The 24,411-nt window shown below is 47.0% G+C and overlaps 1 protein-coding gene across 2 annotated transcripts in view; it reads left to right on the plus strand.

The window, feature by feature from the left end:
* Positions 1-373: 373 nt before the first annotated feature.
* Positions 374-24,411, plus strand: part of LOC309556117 (cytochrome P450 2C29-like) — a 72,092-nt gene continuing 48,054 nt past the window's right edge. Inside the window, exons 1-3 of one of the 2 annotated variants that reach the window (XM_082258460.1) lie at positions 374-429; positions 17,244-17,319; positions 22,994-23,177. In XM_082258460.1, coding sequence (XP_082114586.1) covers positions 22,995-23,177 — 183 coding nt within the window. In that variant the 5' untranslated portion in view covers positions 374-429; positions 17,244-17,319; position 22,994. Of the gene's footprint in view, positions 430-5,883; positions 5,905-17,243; positions 17,320-22,993; positions 23,178-24,411 lie in introns of those variants that run through there. The other variant, XM_082258461.1, reaches the window with a different exon arrangement.

Genomic DNA, 24,411 nt, shown 5'->3' on the forward strand with positions numbered 1-24,411 from the left:
GCTTCTGCTCATTTAGGAAGTTCTGGAGCAACCACAGTTTGCAAAGTGCACAGTCTATTTGCCTTTAGTAAATCAACCCCCCGAGCGTCCTCTTTTTTGCTGCCAGTGTACAAGACTTTCACTGACTTCACTCTCTGTAGGGTTGTGCCACACACCATGCAATTTACATCTTTTCAATCCATGTAATGACCTGTAAACACCGCATTGTGTATAGAGAGATGCAAGTCTCGGCTTTTGCAGGTGAAAGTTGTGTAAACTTTGCAGGTAGAACCAGCCCAGACATAAATCTTTTTTACAGAAGTTGAGGAACTTTCCCCTGAATCCTATAAAGGGGGATATATAATGTTTGCCATCCTCCGTTTATAAAGATAATCATTACCCAGGAGAGAACTGGAGAGTACACACCATCACCAGCAGGGATCTGTGTGGGTGAGAGAACAGAATTTCTGTTATTTGTACTTATTTATGCAAAAAATCTCTTATTTTGCTAGTATTAGACTTCACATATCAGATCTGCATCTAAAGATACCAAAGGGAATGAATGTATTCCCTCATTGGAGTGTGCTGGGGTACATGGAGTGTGCTGGGGGTATATGGAGTGTGCTGGGGTACATGGAGTGTGCTGGGATACATGGAGTGTGCTGGGGTACACGGAGTGTGCTGGGGTATATGGAGTGTGCTGGGGTACATGGAGTGTGCTGGGGTATATGGAGTGTGCTGGGGTACATGGAGTGTGCTGGGGTACGTGGAGTGTGCTGGGGTACGTGGAGTGTGCTGGGGTACATGGAGTGTGCTGGGGTATATGAAGTGTGCTGGGGTATATGGAGTGTGCTGGGGTACATGGAGTGTGCTGGGGTATATGGAGTGTGCTGGGGTACGTGGAGTGTGCTGGGGTACATGAAGTGTGCTGGGGTACATGGAGTGTGCTGGGGTACGTGGAGTGTGCTGGGGTATATGGAGTATGCTGGGGTACATGGAGTGTGCTGGGGTACATGGAGTATGCTGGGGTATATGGAGTATGCTGGGGTATATGGAGTATGCTGGGGTATATGGAGTATGCTGGGTTACGTGGAGTGTGCTGGGGTATATGGAGTGTGCTGGGGAACGTGGAGTGTGCTGGGGTACATGGAGTGTGCTGGGGTATATGGAGTGTGCTAGGGTACATGGAGTGTGCTGGGGTACGTGGAGTGTGCTGGGGTACGTGGAGTGTGCTGGCGTATGTGGAGTGTGCTAGGGTACATGGAGTGTGCTGGGGTACATGGAGTGTGCTGGGGTACGTGGAGTGTGCTGGGGTATGTGGAGTGTGCTGGGGTATATGGAGTGTGCTGGGGTACATGGAGTGTGCTGGGGTACGTGGAGTGTGCTGGGGTACGTGGAGTGTGCTGGGGTATGTGGAGTGTGCTGGGGTACGTGGAGTGTGCTGGGGTACGTGGAGTATGCTGGGGTACGTGGAGTGTTCTGAGGTATATGGAGTGTGCTGGGGTACATGGAGTGTTCTGAGGTATATGGAGTGTGCTGGGGTACATGGAGTGTTCTGAGGTATATGGAGTGTGCTGGGGTACATGGAGTGTGCTGGGGTATATGGAGTGTGCTGGGGTACATGGAGTGTGCTGGGGTACATGGAGTGTGCTGGGGTACGTGGAGTGTGCTGGCGTATGTGGAGTGTGCTGGGGTACGTGGAGTGTGCTGGGGTACGTGGAGTGTGCTGGGGTATGTGGAGTGTGCTGGGGTATGTGGAGTGTGCTGGGGTATATGGAGTGTGCTGGGGTACATGGAGTGTGCTGGGGTACGTGGAGTGTGCTGGGGTACGTGGAGTGTGCTGGGGTACGTGGAGTGTGCTGGGGTATGTGGAGTGTGCTGGGGTACGTGGAGTGTTCTGAGGTATATGGAGTGTGCTGGGGTACATGGAGTGTTCTGAGGTATATGGAGTGTGCTGGGGTACATGGAGTGTGCTGGGGTACATGGAGTGTGCTGGGGTACATGGAGTGTGCTGGGGTACGTGGAGTGTGCTGGGGTACGTGGAGTGTGCTGGGGTATGTGGAGTGTGCTGGGGTACGTGGAGTATGCTGGGGTACGTGGAGTGTTCTGAGGTATATGGAGTGTGCTGGGGTACATGGAGTGTTCTGAGGTATATGGAGTGTGCTGGGGTACATGGAGTGTGCTGGGGTATATGGAGTGTGCTGGGGTACATGGAGTGTGCTGGGGTACGTGAAGTGTGCTGGGGTACGTGGAGTGTGCTGGGGTATATGGAGTGTGCTGGGGTACATGGAGTGTGCTGGCGTATGTGGAGTGTGCTGGGGTACATGGAGTGTGCTGGGGTATGTGGAGTGTGCTGGCGTACATGGAGTGTGCTGGGGTTTATGGAGTGTGCTGGGGTACGTGGAGTGTGCTGGGGTATGTGGAGTGTGCTGGGGTATATGGAGTGTGCTGGGGTACGTGGAGTGTGCTGGGGTATGTGGAGTGTGCTGGGGTACGTGGAGTGTGCTGGGGTATGTGGAGTGTGCTGGGGTACGTGGAGTGTGCTGGGGTACGTTGGAGTGTTCTGAGGTATATGGAGTGTGCTGGGGTACATGGAGTGTTCTGGGGTACATGGAGTGTGCTGGGGTACATGGAGTGTGCTGGGGTATATGGGGTGTGCTGGGGTACATGGAGTGTGCTGGGGTACGTGGAGTGTGCTGGGGTATGTGGAGTATGCTGGGGTACGTTGGAGTGTTCTGAGGTATATGGAGTGTGCTGGGGTACATGGAGTGTTCTGAGGTATATGGAGTGTGCTGGGGTACATGGAGTGTTCTGGGGTACATGGAGTGTGCTGGGGTACATGGAGTGTGCTGGGGTATATGGGGTGTGCTGGGGTACATGGAGTGTGCTGGGGTACGTGGAGTGTGCTGGGGTATGTGGAGTATGCTGGGGTACGTTGGAGTGTTCTGAGGTATATGGAGTGTGCTGGGGTACATGGAGTGTTCTGAGGTATATGGAGTGTGCTGGGGTACATGGAGTGTTCTGGGGTACATGGAGTGTGCTGGGGTACATGGAGTGTGCTGGGGTATATGGGGTGTGCTGGGGTACATGGAGTGTTCTGCTATATAACATTCCCAAAAACAAAAATTAAAAAATCCAATTTTTTTTAGCATTTTAGGCCAATTTGTTTTCTGCTACATATTTTTGGTAAAAAAAAAAATCGCAATAGGTGTATTTTGATTGGTTTGCTCAAAAGTTATTGCGTCTACTAACTACTGGAAAGATTTATGTCATTTTTATTGTTTTTATTTTTTACTAGTAATGGCAGCGATCTGCGATTTCTTTTTTGTGGGACTGCGACATGGCGGCGGACAGATCGGACCCCTGACTGACATTTTTGACACTTTTGGGGGGGACCAGTGACATTACTACAGTAATCAGTGCTATAAATATGCACTGTCACTGTAATAATGACACCGGCAGGGAAGGGGTTAACATTGTGGGTGATCAAGGGGTTAAATGTGAGCATAGGGGAGTGTTTCTAACCGTGGGGGGGCGTGGCTTGTGGAATGACCATAGAGACCTGTGATCCTATATAGAAGGATCACAGGAGCTCTGTGATTATTCCAGTGAGAAGAAGGGTCTGCTGTGTTTATAACAGCTGACCGTCCTCTCTCAGCGGGGAGCGATCGCGGGTGTCAGGCGGCAATCGGAGCCGCCTGCCCCGTGCATCGGCTTCCCCTCTGACGAGCGGGGGCGGGAGCGCGCCGCCAGCTCAATGCGTTCGCCCCCTAGCTGCAGGCGACATAGACCTATGTCGGTCTGCATTGGAGAGCCGCACTGCCGCAGTAAATAGGTCGGCAACCGGGTAAAACTAGTAATGCCAAAAGATTGGGAACTTCTTCTTTTTGAGTTAATAGAACAGACTATAGCGTTGATTTACTAATGGCAAATAGACTGTGCACCTTGCAAAGAGCATGATTGACAATAGTATCCGCACTATGGAGAAATAGTATGTTTCTAAAATATTTAAGAATGGCTGCTGCCTACCCCTAAAATATAGACCAAAAGGTCAATATTAAAATAGTGTAAAAATAATGAGGTAATTGGCGCTGCCTAAAATTTCTCTAAAATTCGGGTAAATCAATAGCTCATATACAGAAGAAACAGCTCATATATATAAATACATATAAGTAAAAGTGCAACATAAAACAGTATAAAATATATAAGTTATTAATTAATACAGCTAAATGAATATATGATGTGAATATAAAGTGAATTAGTGCAATATACTTGTGCGCATAGCTTCCAACTGTATCTACTAAATATACGTGCGCATGTGCGGTAGTGATGAATTTGGCCAGAGAATACTGGCTAAAGTTTCTTTAATTAGCCAAAGAAAAATGAAAAAACATAAACTTCTGATCTAAATCAATTGCTGGTGAAAAGTATCAAATCATAAAGTGATTTGTAATTCAAAAAGGTTATATTATAAATAGATGGTGGTAAAGTGTTATTAGTGCAAGTGATAAAAATATAAATTATCTATAAAAAAGTGAAAAGTATGTATTTTATATATAATATAATAGGTCTATGGCAGTGTTTTAAAAGAAGCTCAATCACTTAAATAAGTGAAGAGAAAAACAAGTCCATATAAAGTCCATATAAAAGTGGGCTGTAGCGGTATTCGGCTCTGTGGGTGATTTTCGTGGTGCTCCGGGTATAAAAGTGCCGGGTGTGGAAACAGTGCTCCCTTAGTCCCAACTTTTCCCGCACTCACCAGAAAATATCACCCCTACAGGGGTAACCAGCGTGTAAGACCTAAATCCACTGTCCGGTCCAAGATGGTCCCATAAGCTGATCCCTCTCCTGTGGCCGTGTATACCGTTTAGATCATATACCCATTGTGCTCATAAAGCATGGATACTTGCCCTCCTGTTGGCTGACCCCCCACCCCAACCTCTGCAGCAATGCTTGCAGCACTCATATGTCTATTTCCCAAAGACAACCTTTGTACATGATGCTGAGCATGTGCACTCAACCTCTTTGGTGGACCACGGCGAGGCCTGTTCTGAGTGGAACCTGTCCTGTTAAACCACTGTATGGTTTTGGCCACCGTGCTGCAGCTCAGTTTCAGGGTCTCGGCAATCTTCTTATAGCCTAGGCCATCTTTATGTAGAGCAACAATTCTTTTTTTCAGATCCTCAGAGAGTTCTTTGCCATGAGGTGCCATGTTGAACTTCCAGTGACCAGTATGAGAGAGTGAGAGCGATAACACCAAATTTAACACATTCACACCTGAGACCTTGTAACACTAACGAGGTACATGACACCGGAGAGGGAAAATGGCTAATTGGGCCCTATTTGGACATTTTCACTTAGGGGGTGTACTCACTTTTGTTGCCAGCGGTTTAGACATTAATGGCTGTGTGCTGAGTTATTTTGAGGGGACAGTAAATTTACACTGTTATACAAGCTGTACACTCACTACTTTACATTGTAGCAAAGTGTCATTTCTTCAGTGTTGTCACATGAAAAGATAGAATAAAATATTTACAAGAATGTGAGGGGTGTACTTACTTTTGTCAGATACTGTATATATTATACATTCACATCAATAAAGCTAAAAATAAATCAACGTGATGCACTATTGGAAAAAGGAAAACACATAAATGTGCAATAAACTATCCCCCGTGAACAGTGGCACAATGTAAAACAATGCAGAGTGAAATATTTGCTATATTGATAGTAATGTAAATAACAAAGTCCTCTTTAGAAGTGGAAAAAACTCTCTCAGTGCTCATATACCAGAAAACAAAGTCCAGTGATATGACAGCAATCAGTGCTAAAAGCACAATATATTTCTTCCAGGATTCTATCAGTGATCAGTCCACTCAGCTAAAACTCTTGTGGTAAACTCCACCAATGATGTGATCCTTTGCCTTAGTTGATTGCACATGCTGTATATACCGTATAGATATTGTTGGTGATTGATCACCCAAATCCCTGTGCTGCAAATCAAAAAACTCATCCATTGCTCCACCACAATGTGCATTTAACCACTTAAGCCCCGGAGGATTTGGCTGCTAAACGACCAGGGGGTATTTTTTGATTCGGCACTGCGTGACTTTAACGGACAATTGCGCGGTCGTGCGACACTGTACCTAAACGAATTTGGCGTCCTTTTTTCCACAAACAGAGCTTTCTTTTGGCGGTATTTGATCACCTGTGCGATTTTTTGATCATGCGCTATAAACAAAAAAAGAGCGTAAATTTTGCAAAAATAGCAATATTTTTCCCTTTTTTTTATATGAAATTCCCCCCCAAAAAAATGTAAAAATCTAAATTTTTTAACATTTTCGGCCAATTTGTTTTATGCTACCTATGTTTGGTAAAAAAAAATCGCAAAAAGCGTATTTTGATTGGTTTGCGCAAAAGTTATTGCGTTTACTAACAAAGGGAAAGATTTTTGTCATTTTTGTTGTTTTTTTTTAACGCGTAATGGCGGCGATCTGCGATTTTTTTTGCGGTACTGCGACATTGCGGCGGACAGATCGGACCCTTGACTGACATTTTTGACACTTTTGGGGTTACCAGTGACATTTCTACAGTAATCAGTGCTATACATATGCACTGTTACTGTAAAAATACACTGGTAGTGAAGGGGTTAACTTTATTTGAGAGGGAGGGGCTGTGTGTGTCCCTAGGGGCGTGATTCTAACTGTGATTGGCTGTGGTTTCAACTGTATGCAGAGTGATCAACGGATCTACATAGTAGATCCATATGATCAGCTCTCATACAGAGGGGAGAATGACAGGCAGCTTGTTTACACAAGCTGCCTGACTTTCTCCCTCTCCCCCGCCGATCGCAGAGTGGCCGGCGGACATCGGGTCCGCCGGTCACACGCGCGGGGGGGGTCCGTGACCACGTGGGAGCGGGAGCGCGCCTCCGGCGGCGCGCGCTCGCTCCCTAGACCCTCACAAGCTAGTGACGTAGCCCTACGTCACTTTGCCTGTGAGGGGCTGACCGCCGACGTAGATAGTCGTGCGGCGGTCGGCAAGTGGTTAAGATGGACGGGTACCTGTTATATAGACTAGGCTCCCATGTCTGCTAGGGATCGACCAATATCAGTTTTTCGTTGCTCATACCGATATTTTGGCCATTGCATAGCGGTATCGGCCGATATTAGCCGATATTTTGAACATTTAAAGTTTTGCAAAATAAACACAATTTTCGACACAAATCTGCTACTGAACCCTTTGGTGGCTCGCTGTCTGGCACCCTGTGGTGGGTGGGTGGCTGGCTGGCTCCCTGTGGTAGGTGGCTGGCTGTCTGGCACCCTGTGGTGGTTGGCTGGCTGGCTGGGACCCTGTGGTGGGTGGCTGTTTGGCACCCTGTGGTGGGTGGCTGGCTGGCACCCTGCGTGGTGGGTGGCTGGCTGGTACAGGCAGGGCCTGTGACTGGCTAGCTGGTACAGGCAGGGCCTGTGGTTGGCTGGCTGGTACAGGCCTGTGGTTGGCTGGCTGGCTGGCACCGGGCAACTGTGGGTGGGTGTATGTATGTGGCACTGTACACTCACTGTCCTGAGACTCCCCGACTCCAGACGAGGCTGAGGGACGTGGCCTAAGAAAGCAGAAGCTGTCCCAGTGCGCGGAGGCGCGTGGCGCAACATACGCAATGATGTCACGGCAATATCAGCAATATCGGTAACCTCCGGGGCCGATTCCGATATATCGGGAAAAGGGCATATCGGCCCTCGATATATCGGCCTTGCCAATAATCGGTTGATCCCTAATATAGACCCCTGATGGGTGTGAACACGCTTGATCCCCAATATAGGGGTAATCAAAGCCATCAAAAGATAGTCCCCAAATGACCCCTGATGAAGTCAAATGATCAGAGATGATGCACGTGGGGAGGAGCTAGGTAATGTCACTGAGATTTATGAGGATTAGCGGCAAGCTGCCTATTACATGCCGGATCGGCTGTCAAATTTTAATGCAATGATACAAGCATTTTACTTGTGAGTGCACTATTGTTTTTATTAAAAAAAAGTGTCTGGTATTTTACTTACTACACTATGGTGGTCTATTTGGGGCTTTGAGCTCTGTCTGCAGAACCCTGCAAGCTTACTAGCCTCTGTGGTAGTTTGGAATGAAAGGGAGTAAACACCACTGATGTACATTGAAGGTGGAGGCTGCTGACTATCCCTTCACGGCTTAGATTACCCCTAAATTGGAGATCAAGCATGTTCAGACCCATCACAGGTCTATATAACAGGTACCAGTCCATCCTATATGCATATTGTGGTGAAACCATTTTTTATGTGCGGTACACCAACACTGAGACTTACAGTGTCTTGAAAAAGTATTCATACTCCTTGAAATTTTCCACATTTTGTCATGTTACAACCAAAAAGGTAGATGTATTTTATTGGGATTTTATGTGATAGACCGACACAAAGTGGCACATAATTGTGAAGTAGAAGGAGAATGATAAATGGTTTTCAACATTTTTTACAAATAAGTATGTGAAAAGTGTGGAGTGCATTTGTATTCAGTCCCCTATTCTCTGATACCCCTAACCAAATTCTAGTGGAACCAATTGCCTTCAAAAGTCACCTAATTAGTAAATAGAGTCCACCTGTAATTTAATCTCAGCTGTTCTGTGAAGCCCTCAGAGGTTTGTTAGAGAACCTTAGTTAACAAACAGCATCATGAAGGCCAGGCAACACACCAGACAGGTCAGGGATAAAGTTGTGGAGAAGGGTAAAGTAGGGTTAGGTTATAAAAAAATATCCCGAGCTTTGAACATCTCACGCAGTGCTGTTCAATCCATCATGGGAAAATGGAAAGAGAATGGCCTAAAAACATCAAAATTACGAGGCTTATATACCAATGCCAGAAGCCTGGCCAACAAGATGGGAGAGCTGGAGCTGCTGATGATTGAGGAGGACTTAGATTTTGTGGGGATAACTGAGACTTGGTTTGACAGCTCTCATGACTGGATGGCGACCATTCAGGGGTATTCCCTTTATCGCAGAGATAGAGAGGGTAAAAAAGGGGGAGGGGTATGTTTGTATATTAAGAACAGTATACAGGTAAATATGAGGGATGATATTAATAATGGAGCTATGGACGAGGCAGAATCCCTATGGGTAGAGCTTCAAAGAGAAGGCACTGTGGGGAAGGTAATATTGGGCGTATGCTATAGGCCCCCAAACCAGAGGGAGGAGGGTGAGGTGGACCTCATGTTACAGATAGGATTGGCAGCAAGGATGGGAAATGTCATTATAATGGGGGACTTTAATTATCCTGATATAGACTGGGCAGAAGGAACCGCGCATTCAGCCAAGGCTCGACAGTTCCTAAATGTTTTGCAGGACAATTTCATGGGTCAGATGGTGAATGCACCGACAAGAAACAATGCGGTACTTGACCTACTGATTACCAACAATACAGACCTGCTCACGGATATAGAAATACGGGACAACTTAGGGAACAGTGACCATAGGTCAATTGGTTTCAGTATTAATTACAGTAATAGGAAACACAAGGGTAATATAAGGACACTGAATTTCAAAAGAGCCAATTTCCCTAAACTGCGCTCGCTGCTAGAAAATATCAAATGGGATAGAACCCTGGGAACAAAGAACACGGAGGAAAAATGGGAGTGCTTCAAGAGCATACTTAACAAGGGGGTGGGCCAGTGCATTCCACAGGGAAATAAATTTAAAAGAGCAAAACTAAACCCTGGGTGGCTAAACTCCAACATAAAAATGTATATTAGAGCTAAAGAAAAGGCCTTCAAAAAATACAAGACTGAGGGGTCATTGGCAGCATTTAAGCATTACAAAGAGTGTAATAAGAAATGTAAAGATGAAATCAGGGCGGCTAAAATAGAACACGAGAGACATATAGCGGAGGAGAGTAAAAAGAACCCCAAGAAGTTCTTTAAGTATATAAACAGTAAGAAAGCGAGGCCAGAACACATTGGCCCCATAAAAGATGATAAAGGAAAAATGGCCACTGAGGACAGAGAAAAGGCGGAAGTGTTAAATAATTTCTTTTCTTCAGTCTTCACAAAGGAATCGGGGGGCTACACGAACCCAGCTTGTAAGGCCGAACTAAACAACACACCTCAGGAAGTGCCGCCATGGTTAACAGAAGATAGACTTAGAGCTAAACTAGAGAAACTTAACATAAATAAATCCCCGGGACCGGATGGCTTGCACCCAAGGGTTCTTAATGAGCTCAGCCAGGTGATTGCCAGACCATTATTCTTGATCTTTAAGGATAGTTTACAGACAGGTATGGTGCCAGCTGATTGGAAAAAAGCCAACGTGGTACCAATATTTAAAAAGGGGCCGAGATATATCCCGGGTAACTATAAGCCGGTCAGCCTAACATCAGTAGTCTGCAAAATTTTGGAGGGGATGATAAGGGACCACATACAAGACTTTAGTAATGAAAACGGTATTATAAGTAGTAATCCGCATGGATTCATGAAAAATCGTTCATGCCAAACCAATCTATTAACCTTCTACGATGAAGTGAGCTGCCACTTAGATAAAGGTAAGCCTGTGGATGTGGTGTATCTGGACTTTGCAAAGGCCTTTGACACCGTTCCCCACAAACGCTTACTGTACAAACTAAGGAAGGTAGGTATGGATCATAAGGTGAGTACCTGGATAGAGAACTGGCTCCAGGGGAGAGTCCAGAGGGTGGTGATTAATGGGGAGTACTCTGATTGGGCGGGTGTGGAAAGTGGGGTCCCCCAGGGTTCTGTCCTGGGACCAATCCTGTTTAATTTATTCATAAATGATCTAGAGGAGGGGATATCTAGTACAATCTCAGTATTTGCAGATGATACTAAATTAGGCATGCCAATATCTTCTATGCAGGATGTGGAAATCTTGCAAGCGGACCTGAACAAAATAACGGGGTGGGCAACTACATGGCAGATGAGATTTAATGTAGAAAAATGTAAAGTAATGCACTTGGGGGCCAGTAACCAGAAAGCAAGCTACTCACTAGGGGGGGAACCTCTGGGTGAGTCTAGGATGGAAAGGGACCTGGGGGTACTGGTAGACAACAGGCTTGGAAGTGGCATGCAATGCCAAGCCGCTGCAAGCAAAGCCAACAGAATACTGGGTTGTATAAAAAAGGGGATTCACTCCAGAAATAAAGAGATTATTCTTCCACTCTACAAAACTCTGGTCCGGCCACATCTGGAGTATGCTGTCCAGTTCTGGGCACCGGTCCTCAGGAAGGATGTGCTGGAACTGGAGTAAGTCCAGAGAAGGGCAACAAAAATAATTAGGGGAATGAAGGACATCAGCTATGAGGAAAGACTACAAGCACTGAACTTATTCTCTCTGGAGAAGAGACGATTGAGGGGGGATATGATATCAATGTACAAATACTGTACTGGCGACCCTAGCATAAGGAACAAACTATTCAGAGTAAGGGAATACAATAAGACACGTGGCCACTCACTAAAACTTGAGGAAAGGCGGTTTAACCTTAAAGTGCGTAAGGGGTTCTTCACTGTAAGAGCGGTAAGGATGTGGAATTCTCTTCCGCAAGCAGTCGTATCAGCGGGGAGCCTTGATAGTTTCAAAAAACTATTGGATGGACACCTTAAAGACCACAACATACAGGGGTATACAATGTACAACATACAGGGGTATACAATGTACAACATACAGGGGTATACAATGTACGGTTAAAAGCAAACACACACACACATCATAGGTTGAACTGGATGGACTTGTGTCTTTTTTCAGCCTCACTAACTATGTAACTATGTAACTATGTAATGGCACAACTGCAACCCTACCAAGACATGGCCGTCCACCTAAACTGACCGGCCGGGCAAGGAGAGCATTCATCAGAGAAGCAGCCAAGAGGCCCATGGGAACTCTGGAGGAGCTGCAGAGATCCACAGCTCAGGTGGGAGAATCTGTCCACAGGACAACTATTAGTTGTGCGCTCCACAAATCTTCCCTTTATGGAAGAGTGAGAAGAAGAAAGCCATTGGTGGAAGAAAGCCATAAGAAGTCCCGTTTGCAGTTTGTGAGAAGCCATGTAGGGGACACAGCAAACATGTGGAAGAAGGAGCTCTGCTCAGATGAGACCAAAATGTAACCTTTTGGCCTAAAAGCAAAATGCTATGTGTGGCGGAAAACTAACACTGCACATCACCCTGAACACACCATCCCCACTGTGAAACATGGTGGTGACAGCATTATGTTGTGGGGATCAGCAGGGACAGGGAAGCTGGTCAGAGTTGATGGGAAGATGGATGGAGCCAAATACAGGGCAATCTTAGAAGAAAACCTGTTAGAGTCTGCAAAAGACTTGAGACTGGGGCGGAGGTTCACCTTCCAGCAGGACAACGACCCGAAACATCCAGCCAGAACTACAATGGAATGGTGTACATCAAAGCATATTCATGTGTTAGAATGGCCCAGTCACAGTCCAGACCTAAATCCAACTGAGAATCTGTGGCAAGACTTGAAAATTGCTGTTCAGACGCTCTCCATCCAATCTGACAGAGCTTGAGATATTTTGGAAAGAAGAATGGAGCAAAAATGTCCTCTCTAGATGTGCAAAGCTGGTAGAGACATCCCCAAAAAGACTTGCAGCTGTAATTGCAGGGAAAGGCGGTTCTACAAAGTATTGATTCCGGGGGGTGAATACAAATGCAGCCACACTTTTCACAGATTTATTTGTTAAAAAAAAGTTGAAAACCATTTATCATTTTCCTTCCACTTCACAATTCTGTGCCACTTTGTGTCGGTCTATCACATAAAATCCCAATAAAAAACATTTACATTTTTGGTTTTAACACAAAAAGGGGGAAAATTTCAAGGGGTATGAATACTTTTTCAAGGCACTGTATATGCACATTGTGGTGGAGCACTGATTTGTGTGCGGTATATCAGCACTGAGAGTTATATGCACATTGTGTCAGTTCTGCTCAGCGGAGGATCGATTTCCGCCGATCTCCGCTGAGCAGGTGGATGAAGGCTCCATCTCTGCTCTGTGTGCAGAGACGAAGCAGTCAGATCCCCGCTGTCCTCTATGGGGAGATCGGATGAGAACGGACCGACTGTCCGTTCTCATCCGATCCCATCCTCCAGATGGATGGAAAATAGGGTTTCCATGCGTCCAGATTTTACGGACAGGATCGGATCGGATAGCAGCAGGTGTCAGCGGAGATATCGCCGCTGACACCCGCTGCCCCATAGGGATGCATGGAGCATCCGATCAGGTCCGCCAGAAAAACTGACAGGTGGATTAGATCGGATCGCCCATGGGAAAGGGGCCTTATTCATGTGAGGAACACACATTTTTGTGATTGCCGCAGGTGAATCAACAACTCACATTCATACATACATATACTAGGGTCAATTTAGACAGGATCCAATTAAAATAAAATAAAAAAACTGACAGCTCCGGTCAAAGCTGCTGTACTAACAATCTGATGTTAGTGCAGTGATCGCCCCTGCTGTTCTTTTGTGTTCTGACAGGGGGACAGCCTGCCCACCAGAACACTCCTGTCAGCACTCTCAGCCATTGGTGGAGAGTGCTGATCAGGAGCCTATCGGTTTTCCAGCAAACAGCCAGATTCTTCCAGACGGTTTTATTGAAGCGGCCGGTGTCGCCCAACATTTGGCCTGTGTGTACTTGGCTTTAACCTACCAGCATGTCTTTGGAGTGTGGGAAGAAACCAGAGTATACAGAGAAAACCCACATAGGCACAGGGAGAAGATCCAGGCAGGTAGTGTTGTGGTTGGGATTTGAACCGGCGACCCTAAACTTTTGAAAACATCATAGACTGAGAGAGGGGAACAGTCTCGAAATAAAATCTTATCCTGTTTCGTGGTTCGGCCCGCTTCTTCAGGAGGACAGACGGGATGAAAGTTTTGTATAAAATCAGCCTTTCTAAACCTTTTAACATGGAGGAACCCTTGAAATAGTTTTTCAGGCTCAGGGAACCCCTACTAATAATTACTATATGTACAACTCACTGTATGCTACAGGGAACATTGCTCTTTATATTTGTGTTTTTTGGGAATAACCCCCCCCCCCCCCCTTACAAATAGCTAAAAAAAAAAACGATCATCAGTTTCAGTGGTTACTTATCTGAGAGGCATGATTGCTTTGAGCTAGACACCACACTGGACTAATTAAGCTATTCTTAGTATTAATATTAGGTTGTTCTGTGGATGGTTGGTGGTGTTTAACTCCCTATGGAGGTATGGGCTGGGGAAAATATTTGGATAGGAATAGAGGAGCACCCGGGGTCCAGAGTGATGTCACATTTGATGGAAAGATTACAATCTTATATTGAAAATGAGTGTGTACAGATTGAGCCAACGCGTTTCAAGGGATAATGTCGGATAGCGTTATGCAGCTGCAGCAATTTTGGAAGGTTTGACACCATGTCAGGTCAAAGTTTGAAATTCATGGTGCCAAACCTTCTAAAACTGCTGACTCTGCATAACTCAAACTGACATTTGCTCTCAAAAGAGAGTCGGGTACTATTGCAGAGCCTAAGCCTCTTCATCTACACCTAATAACAGACCTAAAGAAGGGGGAGGCTTGTCCCCTAAAATGCAGCAATTTTGGAAGGTTTGGTGCCATGTCAGGTCAAAGTTTCAAATTCATGGTACCAAACCTTCTAAAACTGCTGCCTCTGCATAACTCTAACCGACATTTGCTCTCACAAGAGAGCCAGGTACTACTACGGAGCCTACCCCTCTTCATCTATACCTACCAAAAGACCTGAAGAAGGGGGAGGCTTGTCCCCTGAAACGCAGCAATTTTGGAAGGTTTGGCGCCATGCCCGGTCAAAGTTTCAAATTCATGGTACCAAACCTTCTAAATCTGCTGCCTCTGCATAACTCTAACCGACATTTGCTCTCACAAGAGAGCCAGGTACCACTGCGGAGCCTACCCCTCTTCATCTACACCTAATAACAGACTTGAAGAAGGGGGAGGCCTGTCCCCTGAAACACATTGGTTACCTCTGTTCTTTTCAATAAAAGATTGTATTCCTTCTATCAAGTGTGGCATCACTCTGGATACTGGGCGCTCCTCTCTCCCTATCCAATTATATGAAAGGCGGAATTGCCCATTGCTCAAGGAACCCCTGGCAACATCTGGAGGAACCCTGGGGTTCCATGAAACCTTAGAAGAGAAAGGATTGTCTAAGTAAAAAAAAGTTCATCAAAATTAACAATCAATACAAAAGATATGCAGACTGTGTGCAAAAAAAAAAAGAGAATACATAATCATATGGTAATGGCAAGGGCTTACCAGGGCTTCACCCCAATGGGGTGACATGAAGCCATATGGGAAACCAACCGCAGAACCCGGGTCAAACTCGTTCCCTGAAATGCGGACGTGAGAGCAGGCTGGTCTGAAAATTTTTAACTTGCACAGATGCATATGCATTATTAAGATGGAACCATAACACACTCACACAAAGCCAGGGGCTTACAAAGAACACAAGACCCGAAACAATCTATACTGACCAAATATAATGACTGTTAACCACTTGCCGACCGCCGCAAGTACATATACTGCGGCGGTCAGCCCCTCACAGGCAGAGTGACGTATCGGTACGTCACTAGCCTGTGAGGCTCTGGGGAGCTCCCGCGCGCCGCCGGCGGCACGCGCCCGCTCCCGCGCGCCGCCGGCGGCACGCGCCCGCTCCCGCGCGGTCACGGACCCCCCCCCCCCGCGTGTGTGACCTGTGTCCGCCGGTCACTCTGCGATCGTCGGGGGAGAGGGAGAAAGGCAGGCTGCTAGTGTAAACAAGCCGCCTGTCATTCTCCCCTGTGTAGAAACAGTGATCACACGGTTCTACTATGTAGGACCGTTGATCATTGTTCCTACAGCTCAAGCCACAGCCAATCACAGTTAGAATCACGCCCCTAGGGACACACACAGCCCCTCCCTCTCAAATAAAGTTAGCCTATTCACTGCCAGTGTAATTTTACAGTAACAGTGCATATATATAGCACTGATTACTGCAGAAATGTCACTGGTAACCCCAAAAGTGTCAAAAATGTCAGTCAAGGGTCCGATCTGTCCGCCCCAATGTCGCAGTACCGCAAAAAAAATCGCAGATCGCCGCCATTACTCGTTAAAAAAAAAAACAACAAAAATGACAAAAATCTTTCCCTTTGTTAGTAAACGCGATAACTTTTGCGCAAACCAATCAAAATACGCTTTTTGCTATTTTTTTTTACCAAACATATGTAGCAGAAAACAAATTGGCCGAAAATGTTAAAAAATTTTGATTTTTACATTTTTTTGGGGGGGAATTTCATATAAAAAAATGTGAAAAATATTGTTATTTTTGCAAAATTGACGCTCTTTTTTTGTTTATAGCGCATGATCAAAAAATCGCACAGGTGATCAAATACCACCAAAAGAAAGCTCTGTTTGTGGGAAAAAAATGACGTCAAATTTGTTTAGGTACAGCGTCGCACGACCGCGCAATTGTCCGTTAAAGTGCCGAATCGCAAAATACCCCCTGGTCTTTCAGCAGCCAAATCCTCCGTGGGCTTAAGTGGTTAACATAAAATTGATAGAAGTTGTCCACATCTACATAGATGTGAAAAACTAGGAAGGAAGGAGTGCCCAGCATACAAAAGAATGCGGATTTGAAAGTAGGTCAAAAGGTATTAATTGGTAATATTGTCAAATGCATCAAAGCCAACGTGCTTTGGGGAAAGGACCCCCCCCCCTCTCCTGAGGGCTGTTGCTGCATGCTATTTCAATGGGAAAAAGCTCCCAAGCTGGATATACATATATTTGCAAGGTATCAGAGGGCAGACTGACAGAATGACGGCTGCGGTTGCAGGTGCAGCAATGAGCTGACGTTCAGTAAGACCAGAGCAAGCCCCAGCAAGACATCTACATAGATGGGGATTCATTTCTTAGAGCAACAAAGGTGAAAAGATAAGTGCCTTCAAGTAGCCAGTTAATCCAGCAAACATTAAATTCCTTTCACTGACTTCAGTCTCTGCTGGGTGATGCCACACATCCTACAATTTACATCTTCTAAATCCATCCCATGGCTTGTGAACTTTGCATTGTGCATAGCAGAAATAATTTCAGCTGTCTCTGCTAAAACTTGTTAAAACTTTGTATGTAACCCGCATTGTGTGTAGACCCAGCCCAGACATAAATCTCTCTATAAAAGCTGGGTAACTATTCCCCAAACCTAATAAAGGAGGCTATATAATTTATGTCATCTGCAGGTAAAGAGCAAGAGGATAGTCATTATCCAAGGGAGTATTGGAGCGTACTCACCGCCGCCAACAGAGAGCTGTACAGGTGAGATAAAAACAACAATTTACTTGAAATTTTGTAATTAAGCAGCAAAATATGAGTTAATGGTGGAGTGAGGGAGGTGTAGAAGTCAGGGAAGGGGAAGGTATAAGAGGCAAAGAGGAAACTGGTGGTGGAGAGGAGGAGGTGTAAGAGGCAGATTGGAAGCTGATGGTGGGTAGGAGAAGGCATAAGAGGTACAGAGGAAACTGGTGGTGGGGGGAGGAGGTATAGGAGGCAGGAGGGGGAGGTGATGGTGTAAAGTTGGTGGTATAGGAGGCAGAGAGGGAGATGATGGTGGGTAGGAGAACATATAAGAGGTACAGAGGAAACTGGTGGTGGGGAGGAGGAGGTATAGGAGGCAGGAGGGGGAGGTGATGGTGTAAAGTTGGTGGTATAGGAGGCAGAGAGGGAGATGATGGTGGGTAGGAGAACATATAAGAGGTACAGAGGAAACTGGTGGTGGGGAGGAGGAGGTATAGGAGGCAGGAGGGGGAGGTGATGGTGTAAAGTTGGTGGTATAGGAGGCAGAGAGGGAGATGATGGTGGGTAGGAGAAGTTATAAGGGGTACAGAGGAAACTGGTGGGGGGGGGGAGGTATAGGAGGAGGGAGGGGGAGGTGATGGTGTAAAGTTGGTGGTATAGCAAACAGAGAGGGAGATGATGGTGGGTACGAGAAGGTATAAGAGGTACAGAGGAAACTGGTGGTGGGTAGGAGGAGGTATAGGAGGAAGGAGGGGGAGGTGATGGTGTAAAGTTGGTGGTATAGGAGGCAGAGAGGGAGATGATGGTGGGTAGGAGAAGGTATAAGGGGTACAGAGGAAACTGGTGGTGGGGGGGGAGGAGGTATAGGAGGCAGGAGGGGGAGGTGATGGTATAAAGTTGGTGGTATAGGAGGCAGAGAGGGAGATGATGGTGGGTAGGAGAAGGTATAAGGGGTACAGAGGAAACTGGTGGTGGGGAGGAGGAGGTATAGGAGGCAGGAGGGGGAGGTGATGGTGTAAAGTTGGTGGTATAGGAGGCAGAGAGGGAGATGATGGTGGGTAGGAGACGTTATAAGGGGTACAGAGGAAACTGTTGGTGGGGAGGAGGAGGTATAGGAGGCAGGAGGGGGAGGTGATGGTGTAAAGTTGGTGGTATAGGAGGCAGAGAGGGAGATGATGGTGGGTAGGAGAAGTTATAAGGGGTACAGAGGAAACTGGTGGGGTGGGAGGTATAGGAGGAAGGAGGGGGAGGCGATGGTGTAAAGTTGGTGGTATAGGAGGCAGAGAGGGAGATGATGGTGGGTAGGAGAAGTTATAAGGGGTACAGAGGAAACTGGTGGGGGGGGGGGAGGTATAGGAGGAAGGAGGGGGAGGCGATGGTGTAAAGTTGGTGGTATAGCAAACAGAGAGGGAGATGATGGTGGGTAGGAGAAGGTATAAGGGGTACAGAGGAAACTGGTGGTGGGGGGGGAGGAGGTATAGGAGGCAGGAGGGGGAGGCGATGGTGTAAAGTTGGTGGTATAGGAGGCAGAGAGGGAGATGATGGTGGGTAGGAGAAGTTATAAGGGGTACAGAGGAAACTGGTGGTGGGGGGGAGGAGGTATAGGAGGCAGGAGGGGGAGGCGATGGTGTAAAGTTGGTGGTATAGCAAACAGAGAGGGAGATGATGGTGGGTAGGAGAAGGTATAAGAGGTACAGAGGAAACTGGTGGTGGGGGGGAGGAGGTATAGGAGGCAGGAGGGGGAGGTGATGGTGTAAAGTTGGTGGTATAGGAGGCAGAGAGGGAGATGATGGTGGGTAGGAGAAGGTATAAGAGGTACAGAGGAAACTGGTGGGGTGGGAGGTATAGGAGGAAGGAGGGGGAGGCGATGGTGTAAAGTTGGTGGTATAGGAGGCAGAGAGGGAGATGATGGTGGGTAGGAGAAGTTATAAGGGGTACAGAGGAAACTGGTGGGGGGGGGGGGAGGTATAGGAGGAAGGAGGGGGAGGTGATGGTGTAAAGTTGGTGGTATAGGAGGCAGAGAGGGAGATGATGGTGGGTAGGAGAAGGCATAAGAGGTACAGAGGAAACTGGTGGTGGGGGGAGGAGGTATAGGAGGCAGGAGGGGGAGGTGATGGTGTAAAGTTGGTGGTATAGGAGGCAGAGAGGGAGATGATGGTGGGTAGGAGAACATATAAGAGGTACAGAGGAAACTGGTGGTGGGGAGGAGGAGGTATAGGAGGCAGGAGGGGGAGGTGATGGTGTAAAGTTGGTGGTATAGGAGGCAGAGAGGGAGATGATGGTGGGTAGGAGAACATATAAGAGGTACAGAGGAAACTGGTGGTGGGGAGGAGGAGGTATAGGAGGCAGGAGGGGGAGGTGATGGTGTAAAGTTGGTGGTATAGGAGGCAGAGAGGGAGATGATGGTGGGTAGGAGAAGTTATAAGGGGTACAGAGGAAACTGGTGGGGGGGGGGAGGTATAGGAGGAGGGAGGGGGAGGTGATGGTGTAAAGTTGGTGGTATAGCAAACAGAGAGGGAGATGATGGTGGGTACGAGAAGGTATAAGAGGTACAGAGGAAACTGGTGGTGGGTAGGAGGAGGTATAGGAGGAAGGAGGGGGAGGTGATGGTGTAAAGTTGGTGGTATAGGAGGCAGAGAGGGAGATGATGGTGGGTAGGAGAACGTATAAGAGGTACAGAGGAAAATGGTGGTGGGGAGGAGGAGGTATAGGAGGCAGGAGGGGGAGGTGATGGTGTAAAGTTGGTGGTATAGGAGGCAGAGAGGGAGATGATGGTGGGTAGGAGAAGGTATAAGGGGTACAGAGGAAACTGGTGGTGGGGGGGGAGGAGGTATAGGAGGCAGGAGGGGGAGGTGATGGTATAAAGTTGGTGGTATAGGAGGCAGAGAGGGAGATGATGGTGGGTAGGAGAAGGTATAAGGGGTACAGAGGAAACTGGTGGTGGGGAGGAGGAGGTATAGGAGGCAGGAGGGGGAGGTGATGGTGTAAAGTTGGTGGTATAGGAGGCAGAGAGGGAGATGATGGTGGGTAGGAGAAGTTATAAGGGGTACAGAGGAAACTGTTGGTGGGGAGGAGGAGGTATAGGAGGCAGGAGGGGGAGGTGATGGTGTAAAGTTGGTGGTATAGGAGGCAGAGAGGGAGATGATGGTGGGTAGGAGAAGTTATAAGGGGTACAGAGGAAACTGGTGGGGTGGGAGGTATAGGAGGAAGGAGGGGGAGGCGATGGTGTAAAGTTGGTGGTATAGGAGGCAGAGAGGGAGATGATGGTGGGTAGGAGAAGTTATAAGGGGTACAGAGGAAACTGGTGGGGGGGGGGGGAGGTATAGGAGGAAGGAGGGGGAGGCGATGGTGTAAAGTTGGTGGTATAGCAAACAGAGAGGGAGATGATGGTGGGTAGGAGAAGGTATAAGGGGTACAGAGGAAACTGGTGGTGGGGGGGGAGGAGGTATAGGAGGCAGGAGGGGGAGGCGATGGTGTAAAGTTGGTGGTATAGGAGGCAGAGAGGGAGATGATGGTGGGTAGGAGAAGTTATAAGGGGTACAGAGGAAACTGGTGGTGGGGGGGAGGAGGTATAGGAGGCAGGAGGGGGAGGCGATGGTGTAAAGTTGGTGGTATAGCAAACAGAGAGGGAGATGATGGTGGGTAGGAGAAGGTATAAGAGGTACAGAGGAAACTGGTGGTGGGGGGGAGGAGGTATAGGAGGCAGGAGGGGGAGGCGATGGTGTAAAGTTGGTGGTATAGGAGGCAGAGAGGGAGATGATGGTGGGTAGGAGAAGGTATAAGGGGTACAGAGGAAACTGGTGGTGGGGGGGGAGGAGGTATAGGAGGCAGGAGGGGGAGGTGATGGTGTAAAGTTGGTGGTATAGGAGGCAGAGAGGGAGATGATGGTGGTTAGGAGAAGGTTTAAGGGGTACAGAGGAAACTGGTGGTGGGGAGGAGGAGGTATAGGAGGAAGGAAGGGGAGGTGATGGTGTAAAGTTGGTGGTATAGGAGGCAGAGAGGGAGATGATGGTGGGTAGGAGAAGGTATAAGGGGTACAGAGGAAACTGGTGGTGGGGGGGGAGGAGGTATAGGAGGAAGGAAGGGGAGGTGATGGTGTAAAGTTGGTGGTATAGGAGGCAGAGAGGGTGCTGGAGGAGAAGATGAGATATATGAGACAGATGGAGCTAATGGTGGAGAAATGGAAATAAAGAACCTTGCAGGTTCTTCACTCTCCTCCCTCTCTTTCACTCTCCTCATTTGAGGCACATTGTATTCGTCTATTTTCTCAAATTTCTTTGAGAATTGCTGTGATGTATCGGCTCCCTGGACTAATACCAACCTTCCTTGATGATTTCTCTGCCTGGCTACCCTACTTTCTCTCTTCTGAAATTCCCACGATCAATCTTGGAATCTTGGTGACTTCAACATCCCATTTAATACTAAGTCTACTACTTCTAAACTTCTCAATCTAACCTCCTCCTTTGACCTGAAGCAATGGATACATGCGTCTACTCACTCTGATGGCAACACCCTCGACCTTGTATTCTCCTACTAACGCACTCCGTTCAACCTCTTCAACAATCTCCTTTCCTCTCTCTGATCACCACCGTATTAGTTTCACTCTCTCCCTCTCATCCACCTCCTCCCCCTCCAACCGCCTAACAATTACTCGAAGAAACCTTCACCATGTCAACCCTTCTCTCCTCTATTCTGCTACAGATCACCTCTATGACAAAATCTCACCCTGTCCTGCTCCAAATTACCCACTTCTGTCTACAACACTTCACCGTCATCCTCCCTGGACGAACTCACCCCCTTCACTGCACACAGATTCAGACCCTGACCCCTACAACCCTGGTAAACAGATGACACCAGAAATCTCAAAAAACATAGCTGTACTCTAGAGAAGTGTTTCTCAACCTTTTTTCAGAAAAGGCACCCTTTAAAATAATGGAGAGTCTCGAGGAACCCCATTCTAAAATGTAAAAAACAATTCTAATAGTTTTACATAATACAGCAACATTCACACGTAGGACACCCAATGTTAAAGGGGATTCATTCTTCCAAAGCAAATACACTTTTGCATACTGGTACTGAGGAGGTAGAGAGGTGGTTCATGGTGGAGAGGAAGAGGTATAGGAGGAAGCGAGGGAGTTAATGGTGGAGAGGAGGAGGTATAGGAGGGAGTTGATGGTGGAGAGGAGGAGATTTAGAAGGCAGATGGGGAGGTGATGGTGGAGAAGAGGAGGTATAGGAGGTAGAGATGGGGTTGATCTTGGAGAGGAGGTGGTATAGAAGGCATATGGGGAGGTAATGGTGGAGAGGAGGAGGTATAGGAGGTAGAGAGAGGGGTTGAAGTTGGCAAGGTGGAAGTATAGAAGGCAGATGGGGAGGTGATGGTGGAGAGGAGGAGGTATAGGAGGTAGAGACGGGGGTTGATGTTGGAGAGCTGTGGGGCAAGAATCCCCCATTCAAAGCTCATTGGCCCTGCACTGACAGCCGACCTCCAGGTTCAGCTGAAAATGGGTTTGGAGCAAATCCAGAGCCCAACCGAAGTCTGTCCGTGCTTATTAGCGATAAAATGTGGAGCTTTTCTGAAAAAATTACACTGTTGTGTATATTGTAACATATTAGGATTTTGTTTCCTACAGGAGTCTTGTAAAGTTAAAGACAGATCCCCTATAACAAATAACCCTTCTGTGAACATTTTCAGAATGATGAGTGTACTGCCGGTGCTCACAGTGGCCTTGTCTTTCCTCCTCACCCTCCTCCTCCTCATTTCCTTCTGGAGAAAGCCGAAGAAATACAAGTCTTTACCTCCAGGACCGTCCCCGCTGCCTCTGCTGGGGACCCCCCAATATGTTGGGGACAAAGCTGGCTATAAAAATTTTCCAGAGGTACGTAACTAAGGAACGCATCTCACCTGTACAACAGATATATAAACACATAACATGCACAGACAAAGTATTCAGCCTATTAAAAATTGCCCACATTTAGGCACATTGTTGGAACAATAGTGGGCACAAACTTTCTGTGTCATTCCAGGTCCTAATTAGGGGGTTTATAAGAATGTGTAAATGTTTTTGGGCCATAGGCATCCAATGCCACTATTATCTGGGGTCCCAACCCTTTCTTGACAACATTTACTTATTACAAACCTGATTCCAAAAAAGTTGGGACACTGTACAAATTGTGAATAAAAACAGAGTGCAATGATGTAGAAGTTTCAAATTTTAATATTTTATTCAGAATACAACATAGATGACATATCAAATGTTTAAGCTGATAAAATGTATCATTTTAAGGGAAAAATAAGTTGATTTTACATTTCATGGCATCAACACATCTCAAAAAAGTTGGGACAAGGCCATGTTTACCACTGTGTGGCCTCACCTCTTCTTTTTATAACAGTCTGCAAACGTCTGGGGACTGAGGAGACAAGTTGGCCAAGTTTAGGAATAGGAACGTTGTCCCATTCTTGTCTAATAAAGGCTTCTAGTTGCTCAACTGTCTTAGGTTTTCTTTGTTGCATCTTCCTCTTTATGATGCGCCAAATGTTTTCTATGGGTGAAAGGTCTGGACTGCAGGCTGGCCATTGCAGTCCCCGGATCCTTCTTCTACGCAGCCATGGTGTTGTAATTGATGCAGTATGTGGTCTGGCATTGTCATGTTGGAAAATACAAGGTCTTCCCTGAAAGAGACGACGTCTGGATGGGAGCATATGTTGTTCTAGAACTTGGATATACCTTTCAGCATTGATGGTGCCTTTCCAGATGTGTAAGCTGCCCATGCCACACGCACTCATGCAACCCCATACCATCAGAGATGCAGGCTTCTGAACTGAGCGCTGATAACAACTTGGGTTGTCCTTGCCCTCTTTAGTCCGGATGACATGGCGTCCCAGTTTTCCAAAAAGAACTTCAAATTCTGATTGGTCTGACCACAGAACAGTTTTCCACTTTGCCACAGACCATTTTAAATGAGCCTTGGCCCAGAGAAAACGCCTGCGCCTCTGGATCATGTTTAGATATGGCTTCTTTTTTGGCCTATAGAGTTTTAGACGGCAACGGCGAATGGCACGGTGGATTGTGTTCACGGACAATGTTTTCTGGAAGTATTCCTGAGCCCATG

This window comes from Pelophylax lessonae, assembly GCF_965119305.1.
Source record: "Pelophylax lessonae genome assembly, chromosome: 5".
NCBI lineage: Eukaryota > Metazoa > Chordata > Amphibia > Anura > Ranidae > Pelophylax > Pelophylax lessonae.